A 19076-nucleotide genomic window follows, 5' to 3' on the forward strand; every position below is an offset into this window, starting at 1 on the left:
TGGCCTTCATCCATTTTTTTCCAATAGTATTGGCATATTATTGGAAATTCCGTGAAAAACCTTTGTCATGATATCTTCAACATTCAGCAAATCCCTAGTAACATTAATAAAACATACCTTCGTCTAATTCCAAAAATTCCTAATGCAAACAATATTAAAAATTTTAGGCCAATCAGCCCATGCAATACTATGTACAAGACGGTCACAAAAATTCTTACAAATCGTCTCAAGCCTTTCTTGGAACAAATTATTAGTCATTTCCAAACAAGTTTTATGAAACACAGAAGAGCCTCGGATAATGCTATTATAATTCAAGAGTTAATCTCTAACTTCAAAAAATTAAAAGGAAAAAAATGGTCAAATAATCTTAAAAATCGACCTTGAAAAGGCCTTTGATCGCCTGGAGTGATCTTTTATTTTTCGTACCCTTAGATATTTTAATTTCCCTCCTAAATTCTCCAAACTCTTACTAAATTGCATTTCTACTAGCTCCATAGGGGTTCTACTAAATGGTTCAATCACAAATTTCTTTGAACCAAGTCGGGGAATTAGGCAAGGCGACCCTATATCTCCATATATCTTTATACTTTGTATGAAGATGTTCTATAGATTTTTCAAACACCAAGTAGATATAAACAATTGAGACCATATTGTTACAGGAAGGAAGAGTCCTAATTCTCCCACTTGTTTTTCGCATATGACCTAACATTGCTGGCCAAGGCAAATAATAAATCTTGTCAAGCAATAAAAACTGGTCTAAATTACTTGTGTAACCTATCAGGCCAAAGTATAAATACTACAAAATTAAAGGTTATTTTCTCTAACAACTGCCCCCCTAACATGGTTAAGGACATTACTAAGGGACTTAAAAAAGTGACTCCTTTGAAACTTATTTGGGATTCCCAATCTTAGCAAAAAACCCAAGACCTGCTGATTACCAATTTATTATAGACAAGATGAGAGCTAGACTGGCTAACTGGAAAACTAGGTTTATTAATTTAGCAGGAAGAACCACCCTAGCCCAAGCATGCCTAAATTCAATCCCTAACCACTATGTGCAATACACCTTACTCCCAACAAAAATCTTGAAAAACATTGACAAAATTCAAAGAGATTTTATATGGGGATCAACTTCTGAAAAGAAAAAACTCCATTAATCAAATGGTCTACGGTGTGCCAATAAAAGTCCAATGGGGGGCTGGGCATAAGAAATGCTAGTGCAAAAAATATTAGCATCCTAACAAGCTTAGCCTGGAGACTGCTCACTAACACAACTACTCTGTGGGCAAACTAATTATCACCTCCCATGGGTACTAGGAAAGCCAAAAATCATCACTCTCTCGTTTGGAGGAGTATTTTAAAAGGATGGGAATATTGCACCAAACGTATCATTTGGTCACCCCACTTGACATCCAATATGAACATTTGGAATACAATTTGGATCCCAAATATAAAAAACCTTAGGACCACAGTTGAGGGACTCTTTTCATTGGATGACCTTTCTCTAAAAATTAATGATATCTATAGTAACCATAATTGGAACTTCACAAATTTCTCTATAGAAATCCCCGAAGATATCAAAGAGCAGATCTCTAAGATTAGGATTCTACTAGGGGTCCGCTTTGTGACACACCTATTTGGTCCAGAAATATAAAAGTTTTTTTTACCACAAACTCTTGTTATGACCTAATTGAATCACCAAAAGAAAGAGAAATAGATTTTGATTGGATTTGGAAGTTAAACTGTCCAAATAAAATACACTAAACTGTCCAAATAAAATACACTTCTTCCTATGGGAATGCCTTCATAATAGACTGCCATGTAGAGTGTACCTAGCTCATATAGGCATTAACATAGACCCCATGTGTCCAATATGTAAAACGGAGGAAGTATCCATCATGCACATTTTCTTTGCTTGTAAAACAACTAGTGCCTATTGGGACAGTGTGGGATGGTCAATTTATTATAAACCAACAGACATCAATTGGCTTATACAAGTAAGAGATTTTAATCACAACCTTGAAAATTGTTGTATAAACTGGAAGTCTCTCTTCCCGTTTTTATTATGGAATATTTGGATAAATGGAAATAACAACAACCAAAACAACACTTCTAACCCCGTAAATATTGACTTCATCATGCAAAGGTCTATAGAATACAAGTTTCTAACGGAAAAATCATCACAGCTCTAAGAAAAAAATTCCTATCAATATACAGTGGCATAAACCCCCAAAAGGATGGTATAAATTAAATATTGATGCAAGCTACAAAACCAACCAAAAGAGCAACCTCGGAGGTGTTTTCAGAAACACAAATGGGAATTGGATAGTAGGTTTTACAAAATACACTCATGCTAATGGCTCATTGGAAGTAGAACTCATGGCTCTACTGGAGGGACTTCAAATTGCTCAAGAATGGAATTTGTTTCCACTGGAAGTGGAATCAGACTCCACTGAGGTAATACAATTTATACATGAAGGTAATCAAATGTATGATGATATTATTAACATATGCAGGTCGTTAATCTACCAAGAGAAGGAAGTTATCCTCTGGCACGTGTTCCGGCAAGGGAATTGAGTGGCCCATCAGCTAGGGAAGAAGACTGACGTGCAAACAAGGACGAAAAAATATTTTGTGCAGCCCCCGTCTTTTGTTGAATCTATTCTAATCAAAGACAAGAAGGAACAATATATTTTTGTAAAGCATCTAGCTACTGATGTCTGTAATATTCTAGCAAGTATAGGTGACCAATGTGTCCTAAGTGACACGGACAATATCTGTAATGTTTTAAATCCTACGTAGTACCAATATAAATATCCCTGTTTGCTAAAAAAAGAGGAATCGAATTTTCATCTTCAAAACTTAATAGATAATGATCCATTATTTTATTTTCTCCACTTAAATATCAAACTTAATTTCTCAATATTGGTGTTTGAGGGATCGTTTAGCGACTTGGAAAGCATGATTCTGGTTCTTATCTGGTCCTTCAAGAGGCCTTTAAGGGGCCGATTCAGGGGCTTGGGAGAAGGGATGGTCCATCGCACAATCCCTTAATAAGGGGGCGGTCCTTACGAGTGTATTTATCCTATAATGATTTACGGAGGTTAAGTCTATGATAATTTAGCTTATTCTCGAAATATTCGTGATAATCTAGATAACACAAGGTCGTAAATGTGCTGGCTAATAAAGTACATGTCAACATTTTAATAATTAATAATAAAAGTGATACTTTATTTTTGTTAAGTAATCATAGTTCAAGTTTGAACCACTATTGGCTCTGGAGTAAAGATTGTTGTTTTATTAAGTGAAGGTTCAATGCAGAGCACACCTTTATTATGGATCATAGTCTCTCTCAATTGGTAAAATCTCTTATAACTTGTTTGGATTGTTGGTACTTATTGTCATAATGTATCATATTATATTGTACTGTATTGTTTGATGAATACAATATTTGGGTAGATTGTGTCGTTTCTCGTCACACACCAACAATATGAAGAATAAACTTGCAACGAACTAAGAAAAAATAGGATACATAGTAGAATTATTATATAAAAAAAAGTATGGTAAAGGATAAAATATGAATATTTAATAATAAGAAAGGCCAAGATGAGAGAAAAAAGCAAGGAAACGACGCCATCACACAAAATCCGTCGTTCTATAAAGTAGCATTTTTCGTCGTTACGTAACAACGGATTTAACGATACGATACAAAAAAATTTAAGTAACAATCGAAACATATATTATATTTAAAGTAACAATACGATACAATACAATAGATATTAACCATCCAAACAAGGAGTTACTTTAATATTAAAATGAGAGAGGAAATATTATTCATTTTAATATTAAGATAATAATATTAAACTGGATTATTTGTCATGTTAGAGGCTATAAAGACAAGATAGCAGCCATAATTTTTTTGTTCCTATACAATATTTGAAATTTAAAGGCTCCCAATCCATTATTAGTGCCTTGAATCAAGGGATTTAATTACATCATTTTCCTTTTATCTCTCCTCTTTCCCCTGTTCTCTTCGGAATATTGGGACCAAAGATACTCCCAACAGTCAACATTTTCCACAAAACAAATCAAGTAACTAAATTTTTCAAGAAAAATATCGTATTCAACTAAAACATCAGTTCCATTGAAAATCAATTGCTAAATAATCTTATTCCACACTTACTAGGAGTACTTTTTACAATATCATTTCTGTTGTTCATAACTTCTTTCTTTTATGTCTGATAAATGATGAAAAGTGCATATTTTTGAGTATATTTGCATATTAATTCTTGTGTGTGTCGCGAGAGATTACATGATTTTCGAAGTGAAGTATACTCATTATGTGTAGGAACGAGTTTGGATGATAAATAATCAAAAGATGACAATTCGACACAAAAAGAAGAAATTAAAGGAGTGGGAGCTCGTCTACTCTCGTGCGTGGCAAGAAGTCGGACGCGAAAAAGGAGAAAAATTAAGGCACAAAATAGCGAAACGAAGCAAAGGCACGGAGCGCTTCGCGAAATGGAAGAATTTCAAAAGCTGCATTCGCGTCAAAGTCCGCGTCTAGATGCGAAGGCAGACGCGGATCCGCATCAAAGTCCGCGTCTAGACGCGAAGGCAGACGCGGATTCCAGCTCTCCCATCCGAAGTTGGATTGAAGAATTCCGCCCCTCATCAACCCTAGGTCATATAAATACATCCTAAAACACCACTTTGGAAGGGGAGACACTACTTTAGGGTTAGACAACACCCTTGGAGGCAAGAACATGCTAGGAGCAAGGAGGAAGATTCAACTACGAGTTTTTCCTTCCTCTTCCTATTTTTCATTGTTGGTTATGGCTTTTAGTATTGTAGTTTTACATGCTATTATGAATAGCTAATTTTTTATCTAGGGTTTTGATGGAACCTTTTGTAGGATAAATTCTTGTTGTTTTTATATAATTGAGCCGTAGTATTTTCTCTATTTGTTCAACTACGTGTTTGTTGTAGTTAATTGACAGGATCCTCAATTAGCCGTGCCTATTTAGTGTGCATAACTCGGGAGAGAGTGCATATTTAGGTAGTTGTTGAACAACATCACTCCCAAAGTATAAGAGGGATCTATAACTGCGGGTTTAAAGGCGGGATTAGGGATAACGAAGCCTTGGGTGCAATCTAAAGTGAGCTATAATAAACAAAGCCAGCTAGCGTAACTCGGGAGAGTGCGTCTAGTAAATTGTGGTAATTACTCGGGAGAGAGTTACGACAGTCAGAGCGCTCATGATCGGTAGAGAATACTTAGGCGAATTTATAGAAAACGTAGCGGGAAGGATTCCGACAATTGGGGAAATCATAACTCTAGACCTCCTTAATCTTGAGCCCCAATCCTATCCTTGTTAATTGATAGTTTTACGGCTTTCTAGATTTGTTAATTAATTAGATAAAATAAATATTATAATCTTAATAAATTAAAAAATTGTTTGGACTTGTTGTTTCTTAGCGATATTGAACAACTATAGCTAAGCCTTAGTTCTCTGTGGGATTCGATTCCGGACTTGTAAACCGGATTATATCTGCAACGACGCTTAATCCTTTTTATAAGAAATAGTTGAACGTGACAATGCCATCAATAAGAATTATTGTGAACAAGACTTAGAATACACTAGAAAGAATTCCAAAAAAGGAGGTACAATAATGGCAGTCAATGGTAGTTCAATATGAGTGACATCTTGGATTACTTTAAGCTTGGCATTTTACAGAACACTTGCACTACTTAAATCACAACAATTATGTTTCCAAGGAATCAACAATTATTCATCAGCACAATCTAAAAGAAAACTTCTACTGATCTAAACTTCATTGCATATTTATATTCAAATTAAGCACAAATAATCTCTATCTCTTAAGAACAATATATGGTACATCAACATACAAACTAAAAATAAATTTCGTACAAATTTAATGCAAATTTGAATATCTACAACAACATACACAGTAAAAATAAATTTCATACAACTATTTATATATTGTACAACTTATTTACAACTTTCATACATTATTTCTACCCCCAGTTGAATATACCTACAATATCATACAACCTAAATACAATTTTTATACAATATGTCTTTTGTATATATTTTGTATCTGATTCGTATATATTTTGTCTGCAGTGTGTGCTTCTTCCTCTCTAAAATTTCAATCAAAACTTACTCTCTTAATACAATTTTGATACATATCAACAACTTTATGTAAAAAGATAGTATTGAAAATTTAAATACAAATTTTATACAACGATTCTTACATTATACAACTATTATTTAACTTTCATACAAATTCAGCCAAAATCAAGTCTAATCTTCACCAAAAAACCCTCAAAATTTGAGATATAAACTCCAAACTATATTCCCAATTATTTGCAACAATACCCAATCGAAACAAATAATGATTTTTGAAAACCCAAATTCGATTTCAAAGCTTTCAAAGCTTTTTAATGGCTGTCAATGGTGGAGAGCCAAACACCTTCAAAAATTTATTGATTGACAATTTCAATTTTGAACACCATTTTGTGCAACATGAAAGGGAAATTGCTAAGTTAAAAACGATTGAAATCCATTGATGAATTTAGATAGATAGATAGATAGATAAATATAATATTATATATATATATATTAGAGAGAAGAGAGAGAGAGAGAGAGAGAGAGAGAGAGAGAGAGAGGGGGGGGGGGGGGGAAGGGGGGGGGCACGTATAAAGGGATAAGGAAATAATTGATATTCCTTAATCAATTCCTAATATAAAGGGATAATAATTTAAAAATTATTTGTATATAATTGATAAATTGTATATGACATGTAATTAAATTCAAACTTGAGTAGGGTAAGTAATTAGGTTTCAAATAGTGAATATAAAGGTAAAAATCTTTAATTTCTTCCAAACCACTATCTCATGATGTAGAATGTGGTATTTATACCTTTCATCCACTTACCCATTATTTATTTCACTACTTACCGATTAAACTATCCACGATTTCACTAACACATGTTTATTACTCTCTTCGGTCCATTTTAGTTGATTTTTTGATTGTTTTTACATATATCAAGGAATTCACCTTTTAGTATTAATTAACAATGAAATTAATCATATTAACCTTAATTTGTTCATTTAAAATATAACAAACACGTCAAGGCTCTTTTCTCCAAGGGCACTTTGAAAAAAAGAAGTTAATTCTTTCTTCATATATAAAAAATCAACTATTATGGATTGCAAAAAAAAATTAAAAAATCAATTAAAGTAGACCGGACAGAGTAAAAGGAAGGAGCACACAAACTTTTTTCCATAAGCGAACAAGTGTATAACTAATAGGGAAAAGCTCCAATCTTATTTCTGAACACACAAAAGTAAAGTACATTATTTTTCTGCCTACACAAAGTGCAACAATAACATAAACTCTGCTAGAAGTACAATGACATTCACACATTCACAAAGTAAATTGGTTGATTTGAAAGTTCAAAAGTTCCATGGAAATTGAATCTCAGGTTCGATAGTCTCGAGAAGATACTAGCCACCGGAGTGATCATACATTCATAAAATCACCATTATTGGACGGTGGTTCCTATCCTTTCTCTTGAACTTCGAACAAAAAAAATCGATCTCGCCATCAGCTCGAGCCACTAGAAGAGTGAGATTATTTATTTGCCGGTATATAAGAGAAAGTTCTTGTACCAATAAGCAGATTTCTTATGGTATCGCTTCAGTCCATTTTTGTAATCAACATAAGTGAGGCCAAATCGGACAGTAAAACCAGCATCCCATTCATAGTCATCTAAAAATGACCAAACAAAATGTCCTTTTACATTTGCTCCATCCCTGCCAATTATAACACTTAATTAGATTAAAAGGCAGTCCAATGCACAAGGTATCTCGTATTAATGCTGGGTTCGGAGAACGGCTGCACCCCAAATTAAAGGGTATGATTTAGACAATCTACGTTAAAGTAAGCATTAGTGGCTGCTTCCACGACTCGAACCCTTGACCTATATATATAGGTCACATGGGGGACAACTATACCGTTGTTCCAATATTCTCGCATTCACACTGGGCTCGGGGGCGGCTGCACCTCAAAGGGTGTGACGTAGACAGCCTACCCTAATACAAGCATTAGTGACATTGATTTTTTTTTTTTTTTAGAAAAAAATTTAAAGAAAAAAATATAGAAGAGAAAAGAAAACTTACTTTACAGCTTTTGATAGAAACCATAGATGACCCTCATAATACTTAATCCTCATGTCGTCATTAAGAGATTCTTTAAGTGACAATGCGTTATTATTGGCTTCTGCCATTCCTGCAAGTTAATTAATTTCAAAGTTTTTAATGTCTCATATCGTAACTTTAATTAAGGGTTGAAAAAAATAGCCGACAAACTATGTTGCACGGACTCTCCAAAATGTAACTGCACCCGTGTCGGATCCTTCAAAAATGCACTACTTTTGAAGGATCCGACACGTATCCGGCCACATTTTCGGAAAGTCCGAGCAACATAGCCAACAGATATATATATTAGCTAATGTTGTAAATATTTTTTACCAAGCGGCCAAATATAGTAAAACTCCTTAAAAATTTACCATTTTCAGTTATATAGATGGGAGGATTGTTGTATTTATTCTTGATGTGAAGCATGAGACCATAAATTCCTCTTGGATAAATGAAAAGCCAATCCAAAGCAGTCTACAAGTATTAACATAAGCATGTTAGTTAAATTTATGTACATCTACAAGAAAATTAGAACTATCATTATGGGTCGGCTCGGCCCAACCCAACTCGCATAGGCTTTGGAATTTGACGGGCTAGGATGGTCTAGCCCGCCGTTTGGATTGGCCTTATATGATCAGCCCAATCAAGTCCTAAGAGGGTCACGGGCCGGGCCAAGCCCATATTAACAGTTTTAAAGAAAACACTCAACTACGAGAAAAGAGAGAAAGAAAAACAATACCGGTGTGCCAATAGGTTTTCCGTCCTTTTGTGCTGAATAGAAAAAAAAAGAAATTATTAAAATTGAACTTGAATATTTTGGAAACTTGCAAGCAGAGGTGAATTTAGAGAGTCGGTTATATTCACGTGAATCCAGTAATTTATATATATAAACTTAAGATTATTGTAGGATCAAGTAAATTTCAAATTCTGAATCCGCCTCTGCTTGCGAGGATGATAGATGAATGTGTCGACTTACGTGTAAGATCAGCACGATTGTCTGTGGTGTAGCTGAGGTTAAGTCTATTGATGGAAAGCATAGGAGAAGCATAATATGTAGTATAGTAATTTATTCCTAAGAAATCCATTGATCCTTTCACTAACTTTGATTGCTCTGGTGTGAATTTTGGGAGCCTATGCCCTACAATAGCTTTCATGCTTGTTGGATAGTCACCATATGTTATTGGATCCAAAAACCTACAAATTATGGGTAAAGTTAGACGGTTAGTACGAGTTCGGTCAAACTCAATAATTTTAATTCAAACTCTGTATTTGTATTCAGAAATACACTAAAATATTTTTTTTTAAAAACTAAATTTAGAATACAGTTACATGCTATTGTATCTATGTTGTGCGGACTCTCCAAAAAACTGTCACGCCCGTGTCAGATCCTCCAAAAATATACTACTTTTGGAGGATCCAACATGTACCCAACAATATTTTCGGAGAGTCCGATCAACATAAGTTACATGTTGCTATCTTAGAATGTGACATATATGGTGTGTAGAAATTATGTGACAATAACAATGCACTTACCACCCAAGCATAAAGTCAAGAGCTCTTCTTGGAGCCTTGAGTCCTTGAGGTGTGTTGATTTTGGGCACAAACCAGTGAGTGACTAAAGTAACTCCTATCTGGCCTTTCTGAGTTTTCTGCAATTATTTCAAAAAATAAAACGAAAATATGAGATTGGGTACGAAAAATAATATTAATATTTTCAAGTGATTTCTGAACTAGAGGTCTCGAGTTAGAATCTTGGGTTATGAAGTAGCCTTTAATAGGGAACTCTTTACCGTCCGAAATGGAACTTTCTGACATGAATCTGGCCAAAAATGGAACTTTCTGGCATGAATCTGGATTAGTCGGCTAATTCTGGACACCGAGTGAAAACCAAAATAAAAGAAGAATTAATCAAAAAACTAACCTGATATTTTTCTTTGTACACCTTAACACCAGTTGCATGGGCAAGAAGCAAGTTATGAGCCACAATATATGGCTCAGTTCCAGAATTACCCTTTGTACAATTTCCTACAAAATTAGAACATCTTCCTGGTGCAAAGGTTCCTTTTGCATATCCATTCATACTATAAGAGAGTGGCTCGTTCAAAGTGATCCAATACTTCACCCTATCCCCAAATTCTTTGAAGCAAATGTCCACAAAATCACCATAGTCTTTCCTGAATTCATGCACCAACAATATGAGTACACATCTCGAATTAACTTTCTGATATATATTATCGGGGGCGGAGTTAGAGTATCAGATACAGGTTCGGATGAATTCAGTAATTGTAATCACTTAGATCCTATATTTATAGTAGAACAACAACAACAACAACAACAATGACAACAACAACGACAACAACAACAACAACAAAGTAATCCCACAAGTGGGGTCTGGGAGAGTAGTGTATACGCAGACCTTACCCCTACTTTAGGAAAGCAGAAAGACACCTTCCGATAAACCCTCGGTTCAAGGAAAGATGAAATGAAAGAATCAGTAGCAAGTATTTGTAGTAGAAAATTCATTAAATATGTAAAAATATTTAATTCGAACCCAGTAACTAAGACGAGTTATGAATCTGATAGCAATAAATGTCAAACTCTAGCTCCGCTTCTGTATATTTTGCTGAAAATCTTTTAATAATTGGGATTGATGGGCCAAGCTAGACTACGAATTACAGGTTCGGCTGAACCCACCCAATAGTTTTAATTTAAACCTTGTATTTGTCTTAAAAGTTCATTGACTATATACAAATTGCTAATTTAAGAGCCGACTAGAATCTCGAAATTATAAGCTTCAACTACTGGCTCCGCTCTCTGTGTCTCCGTAATTAATCTTTTAATAATTGGGATTGATGGGCAAAGCTAGAATACGAGTTACGGGTTCGGCTGAATCAGTAGCTTTGGTCTGAACCTTGTATTTGTCTTAAAAATTCATTGAATATGTACAAATTATTAATTTTAAAAAACAAACAAGAATTCTGTACCCATAAACTTCAAATACTGACTCCGTCTCTATATGTGAGTAATTAATTTTGTTTGCTTTGTGACTTACGCAATTTGTGAGCTCATAAATCCTCCATATTCATCTTCAAGGGCTTGTGGTGTGTCCCAATGGAATAGAGTCACAAATGGAGTAATACCTATGAATAAAAACAATTAAATTTAAACTAGAAACAAAATTAAATTAAATGATTTAAAATGGATAAATCAGAAGAAGAAAATGAGAGATAGCTGTAATTACCATTAGAAATAAGCTCGTTGAATACATTATTGTAAAATTTAATGCCTTCTGGATTCACTCCTTTGCTTACCTTCCCATCTTAAATTAGAAAAAAAAAGAAGTAAAATTTCAGCACGCCACACGATGGCACATTAAATATTATTTCTTTTATACTGACAGTATATATAACTTAAACTCGTATTTTTTCTTACATGGTAAAATCCGAGACCAAGAGATAGATAACCTGAAAGCTTTAAATCCCAGTTCCTTAAGCAATTGAATGTCTTCCTATTATAATGCTCAATATATTTCAATATTTAGGAAAATATATACAGTAAAAAAAATAAAGAAAAAAAAAATGGAAAAGTATAATGTTGTTCATACCTTATACCGATGATAGAAATCAACAGCAACATCTCCAGTTGAACGGTCAAAGATTTTTTCTGTATTTTGGGAGAATATTTCTCAGCATAAAAACGACATATATATAATATAAATCATATTGTTCTTATAAAATATATTTTTAAAAAAGATAATAATATTGTAAAATATCCTGCCATATTAAATGTGACAAGTGGAAGTTACTGTAGACAAAATTAATACCTATCAAACATTGACTACCTATAATATTTCTATTTATGAAGCTACTTGCATTAGTTATCATCACTAATTAAACGATGAAAATCACTTTCCTTGTTAAATAAAGTAATGGCTGATTAAAAAATGTGGAGCTTTTTTTCCTCACTTATTGCTCGGTATTTGTTTTGGGGTTCGACTAATTTGGATTCAAGCTAGAAAATCTTTTGAGGATAAGGGCCCATTTGGCCACATAAAAAGTAATACTTTTTTTTGAATTTTTTTTCACTTTTTTTTCGGAATTAGTGTTTGGCCATAAAAATTGCAAATTTCACTTGAAGTTGAATTTCAAATTTTTCGAAAATTTGAAAAACTCCAAAAAGCTGTTTTTCAAAATTTGCACTTCAAATCACTCACAAAAATTGAAAAACAGCTCCAAATTGTACTCATGTCCAAACACAACTCTAATTTTCAAATACTATTTTCACTTGACTTTTTTTTTTTTCCTTTTTTTGAAATTTCACATTTCTTATATCCATACGCCCGCTAAAATGCTCAGTACAAAGGCGATTGCATAACCAAAGCTTAAACCTGAAACCTTTGCTTAAGGATAAAGAAATACTTACCATTTCACTGTAACTTTTGATGGATTCTAAAATGTAGCTGCCCTAACTAGTTTTCTCCCCATCCTCAAAACAGCGAAGAAAAATTATTTTCTTTAAATTTGAACTTTAATAAGATGATGTATAATCACACAAACGTTTATGTCTTGTTTCATTTTATAAGTTTCAAAAGTCTTTCTTTATTTCTTAAATTCTGTATCTAGACAAACACCATAACATAAACTGAGGCCGAGAGATTGATATTAAACAACCGCGCAACTCTCCCTCGTGTTATGTTTGAGCTTGGATTTGAACGTCATTGTGAAGCAATTTTTTTTTTTTCTTTTTTGGAATCAGGACGTTTATATGTTTGTGATTGAATTTTGAAGTATTAATTTAAATAGTCGTTCACCTTACCACTTAAATTAAGATTTTAAATGACTTTATCGTCCCTTTTGATTTAAATAATTTATCTTAATGCAGGAGATTGGAGACCTGGGTGCTGGCGAGTAAAAGTATCCCATATACTTGGTCCTCTGCCTCCTTTAAGAGCTTCTCCTTCTATCTGAAATTTCATTAAACCAAAAAAAAAGTCAAATCTTTTATTTCTTAAAAAGTCATATGTTATGTATAGACCATGCATTTTAGGTATTGTGTGTATGTGTCTAGAGGCAGATGCTGGGTTGTGACATCGAGTTCATCTGAATATAGTAACTTTCAGTGCTGAGCATAAATTTATATGTAAAACTTAATTAAAATTGCAACAAATACTTCATCCATTTTAATTTGTATGAACCTTTTCGGAGTACACTGACTAGTTTTCGGTGTGGATTGGGACATAAAAATTTCAAATTTTTTGAAATGAAGTTTACATATTTAGAAACTATATAAAGAGTACTACTATAAGTTACAACAATTAACAATTTAAATATTTAAAAGATATATGAAACTCAAGCTCAAACATTTACTTTTCTAGTTAGAGACCAATGTCTTGGGGCTAACATGGGATCCGCTCAAGGACCTATTGGTTTAGCTAAATATCTAATGTGTTCCCCGAATCAGAGAAGTCATTCACATAAGTTGGGACATAGAGACTATGTGTTATATATAGACCTATATTGCTCGGACCAGTGGCGAATCTATGAATTTTTCCAAGGGTATTCAAATCTGAAAGAAGTGAAAAAAAAATCTATAGTATATACCTCTAAAACGTAATATTTTACCTATATACACAGTGCAATTTTTCGACGAAGGGTGGTCAACTGACTACCCTTGTGACCATGTGGCTTCGCCACTAGCTCGGACTCTCCAAAATTATTGCCGCAACCGAATCCTCCAAAAATACACTACTTTTGAAGGATCCGACACGTATCGTATGGCCATTTTCAAAAGTTCGAGCAACTTAGATATAGACCATGTTCCATGTGTGTGCCTAGAGTGAAGTGAAGCTAATATATTTACCTGGTAAGCAGCAGATGAAGCACCAAAAACAAAGTCAGAAGGAAATGCTGTTTTATTAAATGGACCATAAAATCGTTTTGCTGGAATTGCAGCAGAGCTCGTTAAAGCAAACAAATTGATAAAAAGAAAGAAGAAGAAGCTAATGAGAGTTTTTCTCATAGCCATTATATTGTTTTGTTGCTTCTCTCTAAGTTGCAAGTTCTAGTTCATGCAAATGTCTACTATTTATAGCAATCATCATATATAAATTTTACATTAAATTTCTTGTTGAAATAGCCATTAAGACAATCATGGGCGAATTTCGCATTGGGTTCATCTGAAGTTGGTATTTTTGGTGCAGCGCATAAATTTATACGTAAAAATCCACTAAGATTACTGTATTGGTTAAAATTTTGACTGAACTTAATAACTGTAAATGGACGTGGTCGAGGATTAAGCCGACCACGGCGCAATGGCGAGGAGTTGTCTTAAGAATGGTTAGTGCCGAGGTCAAGTAAAGAATGTACGGAAGCAACGGGAGAATAAGTTTAGAATAGAAAGGAGGAATATTCCATTGGATATTCTTTCAGTTGTACTTTTTAGGTTTTCTTAGGAATATCCCCTATAAATAGGAAGAGATAAAGAACAAAAAAAAGGATCTTCTTCACTTTTGGGATAAGAACACGTTGTAAAGATTGACTACAGAGAATATACAAAGCTTGTCTTGTCCACTGATTCCATTATTCAACATTATTCTTTTACTCATAAGATCCAAGGATTTCTTGTACACTTTCATTTTATATTGTCCCCACGTTGTTGTCAGGAAAGAGAATCATACAAGTCATCTAATATTTGGGTGACAAGTTCCTCCTTATTACATTTATTGCCATTATCTACATTCATTGCTGGCTTTCTCTATTGCATTCATTGACAATCATTGAGCACTCTTAGTCGGCATTCAATATTATCGTATACGATCCTGGATTATTAATACATTAAGTCTTCATATCTAGTAGTTATTATATTTAATTAGGATTCACCCCCTATTTTCTCACTAATTCGTTTTAAGAAAACGTTTAACACTTTTTTGGTAAAACCATTACAATAGTAAGTTCAATGTTAAAAATCTTAAAGGTTAAATCCATAAAACTTAAATTCTAGACCCGACTCTGAATAATACCACCATTCAATAATTTAAATAAAAATATCTCAAGGCTAGGGCAACATTTCTTCTAATATTTATTGGCTCCACACTTTTAATTACTTTTAAATCTAACTCCCATAATAATTAAAGACACATACTAGTATAGCATTTTCCTCCAACCCCAATAAAACTCGAGAAATCATCTTTTTCCCTTGATTACCTCTATAAAAAATTAGAGTATCTTTTAAAACAAATACTCTTCCGAAACGGAGGCGGATTCAAGATTTAAATTCTATCATAAATTTAATCTTTAAAATTTTTAATATTGAACTCATTATATGCTCCACGCCCAAAATACTGAGCTCATACGAATTCGATATCGTAACGGTGAATCTGTCCAAGGCGTATGTATTATAAGAAAATATAAAAATATTTCTTGGTTTAGAGTATCCTATCAAAATCAAATCTACTGAACTTTGGATTGGGTAAGATATTTATTTATTATAATATATATTACAGTATGGTGTTAGATGGATATACATAAATGTATTATATTGCAGTTCGGTGAAATGGATACAATATTGAGAGTAAAGCTTGCAAGAGATATAAATGGAGAAAAATTGATCCACGTAGTTAGCCCGTGAGTGGTGAATAATTATTTAGAGTGCACATTATTGACCACGGTTGTTGTGACACTGATAATACCATGTAAGGTGTAGGGATACTTTTAATTTAATGTTGTGAGATTTTCCGGAGAAAATCGTGCGAGCTTCGTCTAAAACGGTTAATATCAATCATATTAAAAGTATCTTTTGCTCGCTTAGGCCAACAACTCATATCAGGACTATGGTTTCGCCGGACAAGTATGGAGATGATGGAGTGATGTCGTAAGGCTCGATCTGTTTACTACCTTTATCGGCAGTGACAGAACCAGAATTTTTGTTAAGAGGTGTCAAAGTATATAAAAATAAACTTCACGAAATTAAGGAAAGTCAATATATAGTAGATATACATATAATTTTATTTACCTATCTACACAGTGTATTTTTCCCGCGAATGGGTGTCATTTGACACCCCTTTCTATAAGATGGCTCCGCCACTGTTTATTGGTAGCTTGAAGACACACACACAAGAAGAAGCGCATGTGGGCTTCCATGCAGTGGGGAACTAGAATTTTCACCAAGGGATGTCAAAATATTTAAAAAAATAGATACACCAAAAAGTTTAGGAGAGTCAATATATAATAAATATACGTTAAACAAAAAAAACTTATTTAGCAATATAATGTAATTTTCAGGCGAAAGAGTGTCGGTTGACACCCCTTGGTTGAATGTGGCTCCAACACTGCTTCCATGATCTTAAATACTCGAACAATATTGGTGGCACGCAGTAAATCTTCAAACATAATATAGTTAGCTATTACGCTTAATTTCATCCATTTGATATGCATTTCAAAGATGACAATAATATTTGGCTATAAATAGATCCAGATTTTTTTTTTAGGTTTTTTATCACCATGATTGCTTGGTCAATCATTAATTCAATGCTACGACAAAGCGTCGTACGAAAATATCTCGAGAAATCTATGAAAATCGAATTGGGTCTAAGAAGGAATCGGTGAAAAGACAAAAGATGCAGGAGCCACCATCGAGTTGTAATCAAATTAGATTTAAGAAGGGACAAATGTCCCCACAACATATCTGATCAAAATCAATTAGGGGTTAGTTATCTGAATATTTAAATCAATTTATACAAGAAAAAAAATAAACAAATAAATAAATGGAGAGTGTTGAAGGGGTAGAGTGGGGGTTGTTGAAAAGAAAAAGAGAGGATTATGGAGGTAATAGACTCGTATCGATTGCTTACACCAATTCAATAAATAAATAATACTTATTTTTAGTTATTATTAAATTATAATTAATTAATACATATTTTTATTTAATTTATCACTTAATGTCTTAATCTTCGTAAATCAATATGGTTTTATGTATATCGAATGCGAATAAATATTTACCCAGTGTACACATGTTCAATTCCATTGTAGGCTAGGAAGTAGCTTTGTCTTGGTATGTGCAATCGTGCGTGGTGAAGGTGCTACAATGTGTAGAAGCAGATTCAAGATTTTAATTCAGAACTCAAATTCAATCACTGAACATCACCTTATTCGTGTTATTGATAAATCTAAACTTAAGTTACAAGTTATAAGTCCAAATAAACCTACATTAATATTGCTAGATTGCCACCGACAAATATGTCAATTCTAAGAAACATTAACGCATTTTGCGTGTGTATTCCATATTAATGAGAATCTTTTTCTAAAAATAACATAAATAATATTCAAATGATGCATTTATCTTATAATTTTTTTTGTAAATAACTATAAGTTCCAATATAATAAATGTTAATCATGTTTAAAGGTTTAGATATGCTCTAATGGTTCTAGTACTTGCTCCTTTGTAAAAATATATTATATGAGTATTGTATGATTGAAAGAAATAAATGTGATTCAACTTTACATGAAATTCGTGTATGATAATTTACTAATAACTAAAAATTCTCTATCCATATTTACTCATTCTATGAAAATACTAAAATTTATATCCTTATTCTGTTCATGAGGAAATAGAAAATCTATTAAAAATAAATTTTGTCTTAGCCGTGTATAAGGCACGTATTAAATATTTATATATTGACTAATTAGATGAGAGTTGAGTCTAAATCTCTTGAGATATGCATTTTTCATAAGCTTAATACTTTTAAATTTGCTATGAAAATTGTGTTCCTATATAATATTCAATCATATTACTTATATGCTTAGGCATATACTTCGTGGAAACTTTAATAACACCAATGTTCATAGTATAATACTAACAACTTCTAATAAATATTTTAAAAATATTTATGAAATAAAAATATAATTTAATTATTCTTTGTACGATATGGTTCATTTATTTACATGGTGTGTTTGTGATAAGATCTTTTTGGAGATTTTGTACTAAATTATATGTAAGTTCAAAAAACTTGAAGCTCTACATTACGAAAAGAAAAGAGAATATATTATTTCTTCCAAACTTGACTTTTTTTTTTCTTTTAATTAATAAGGAAATTTGAACTTGAATATCCGCAAACATGTGGCTGCTAGTGAATTCAAACTAATATTTGTTAAATATGGCATATAAAATTCAAGGTTAAATGGTCAAACAAACTCATCGTGCAATATTTCAAAATTCTAAATATTAGCAAAAGTAGTATGAGAAGAAATATAATTATGTTGTATACTTCAAATAAGAAAATAAATTACGTAAGGCAAATTTTATTTGAATTTAAGGTCTTCAATTTTAGAACTTATTACTTAGTTCAAATAAGAAAAAATTTAATAACCAAAATTTCCAATTTCAGATAGTAGTTATTCAGCTCCGTCATTTTCTTGACTGATTAATAAATCATTGTCAAAAAAGGAAAGCATTTATATCTCTATCTTCAAACCTAACTCCATTGAAAGTTAGACCCCCCCCCCCACCCCACGCAGAAAACATGTTGAGTTTCTAGTATTCAATACGTCTTTGTTTTTAAATTGATTGGATACTATCAAAACACTAATTGAAAATTGGTTTAAATATTATTTTCCCTTAATTTTTATTTTTGGAATCAAGAAAGACAGGGATGAAATTAAATATTGAACAGTTCTCTAGACCATTTCCTATAGACCTATAATGTATAAGGCCAATTAGAGTGTCAAATAAATTCTACAAAATTACTAATACATACAGAAAAGTGAATATAATCATTGTATTGCATGACCCCTAAACGCCAACGACGACGCCTGCATGGACTTGGGCGCCCGGACCTAGATCGCATAAAATTTTG

At 32.9% G+C, this 19076-nt stretch overlaps 1 protein-coding gene across 1 annotated transcript; it reads right to left on the minus strand.

The window, feature by feature from the left end:
- Positions 7283 to 14301, minus strand: LOC109230822 (beta-glucosidase 12-like). The gene is made up of 13 exons (XM_019396267.1): positions 14087 to 14301; positions 13121 to 13190; positions 11832 to 11890; positions 11660 to 11735; positions 11469 to 11546; positions 11280 to 11367; positions 10149 to 10401; positions 9761 to 9876; positions 9204 to 9421; positions 8967 to 8998; positions 8599 to 8701; positions 8210 to 8318; positions 7283 to 7843 (listed from the first exon to the last, which is right to left on the minus strand). Exons 1-13 carry the CDS (start codon positions 14249 to 14251, stop codon positions 7666 to 7668), a joined length of 1545 nt encoding a protein of 514 aa, XP_019251812.1. The 5' UTR covers positions 14252 to 14301; the 3' UTR covers positions 7283 to 7665.

Source organism: Nicotiana attenuata, chromosome 8, assembly GCF_001879085.1.
Source record: "Nicotiana attenuata strain UT chromosome 8, NIATTr2, whole genome shotgun sequence".
Taxonomy (NCBI): Eukaryota; Viridiplantae; Streptophyta; class Magnoliopsida; order Solanales; family Solanaceae; genus Nicotiana; species Nicotiana attenuata.

Coding starts and splice junctions, on each gene's coding strand:
- LOC109230822 (XM_019396267.1), bottom strand. CDS start 14,251: ATGGCTATGAGAAAAACTCTCATTAGCTTCTTCTTCTTTCTTTTTATC. Junction 11,547..11,659: donor TTGGTCTCGGATTTTACCAT/GTAAGAAAAAAT, acceptor TTCTAATTTAAG/ATGGGAAGGTAAGCAAAGGA. Junction 9,422..9,760: donor CTTGACTTTATGCTTGGGTG/GTAAGTGCATTG, acceptor CATAATTTGTAG/GTTTTTGGATCCAATAACAT.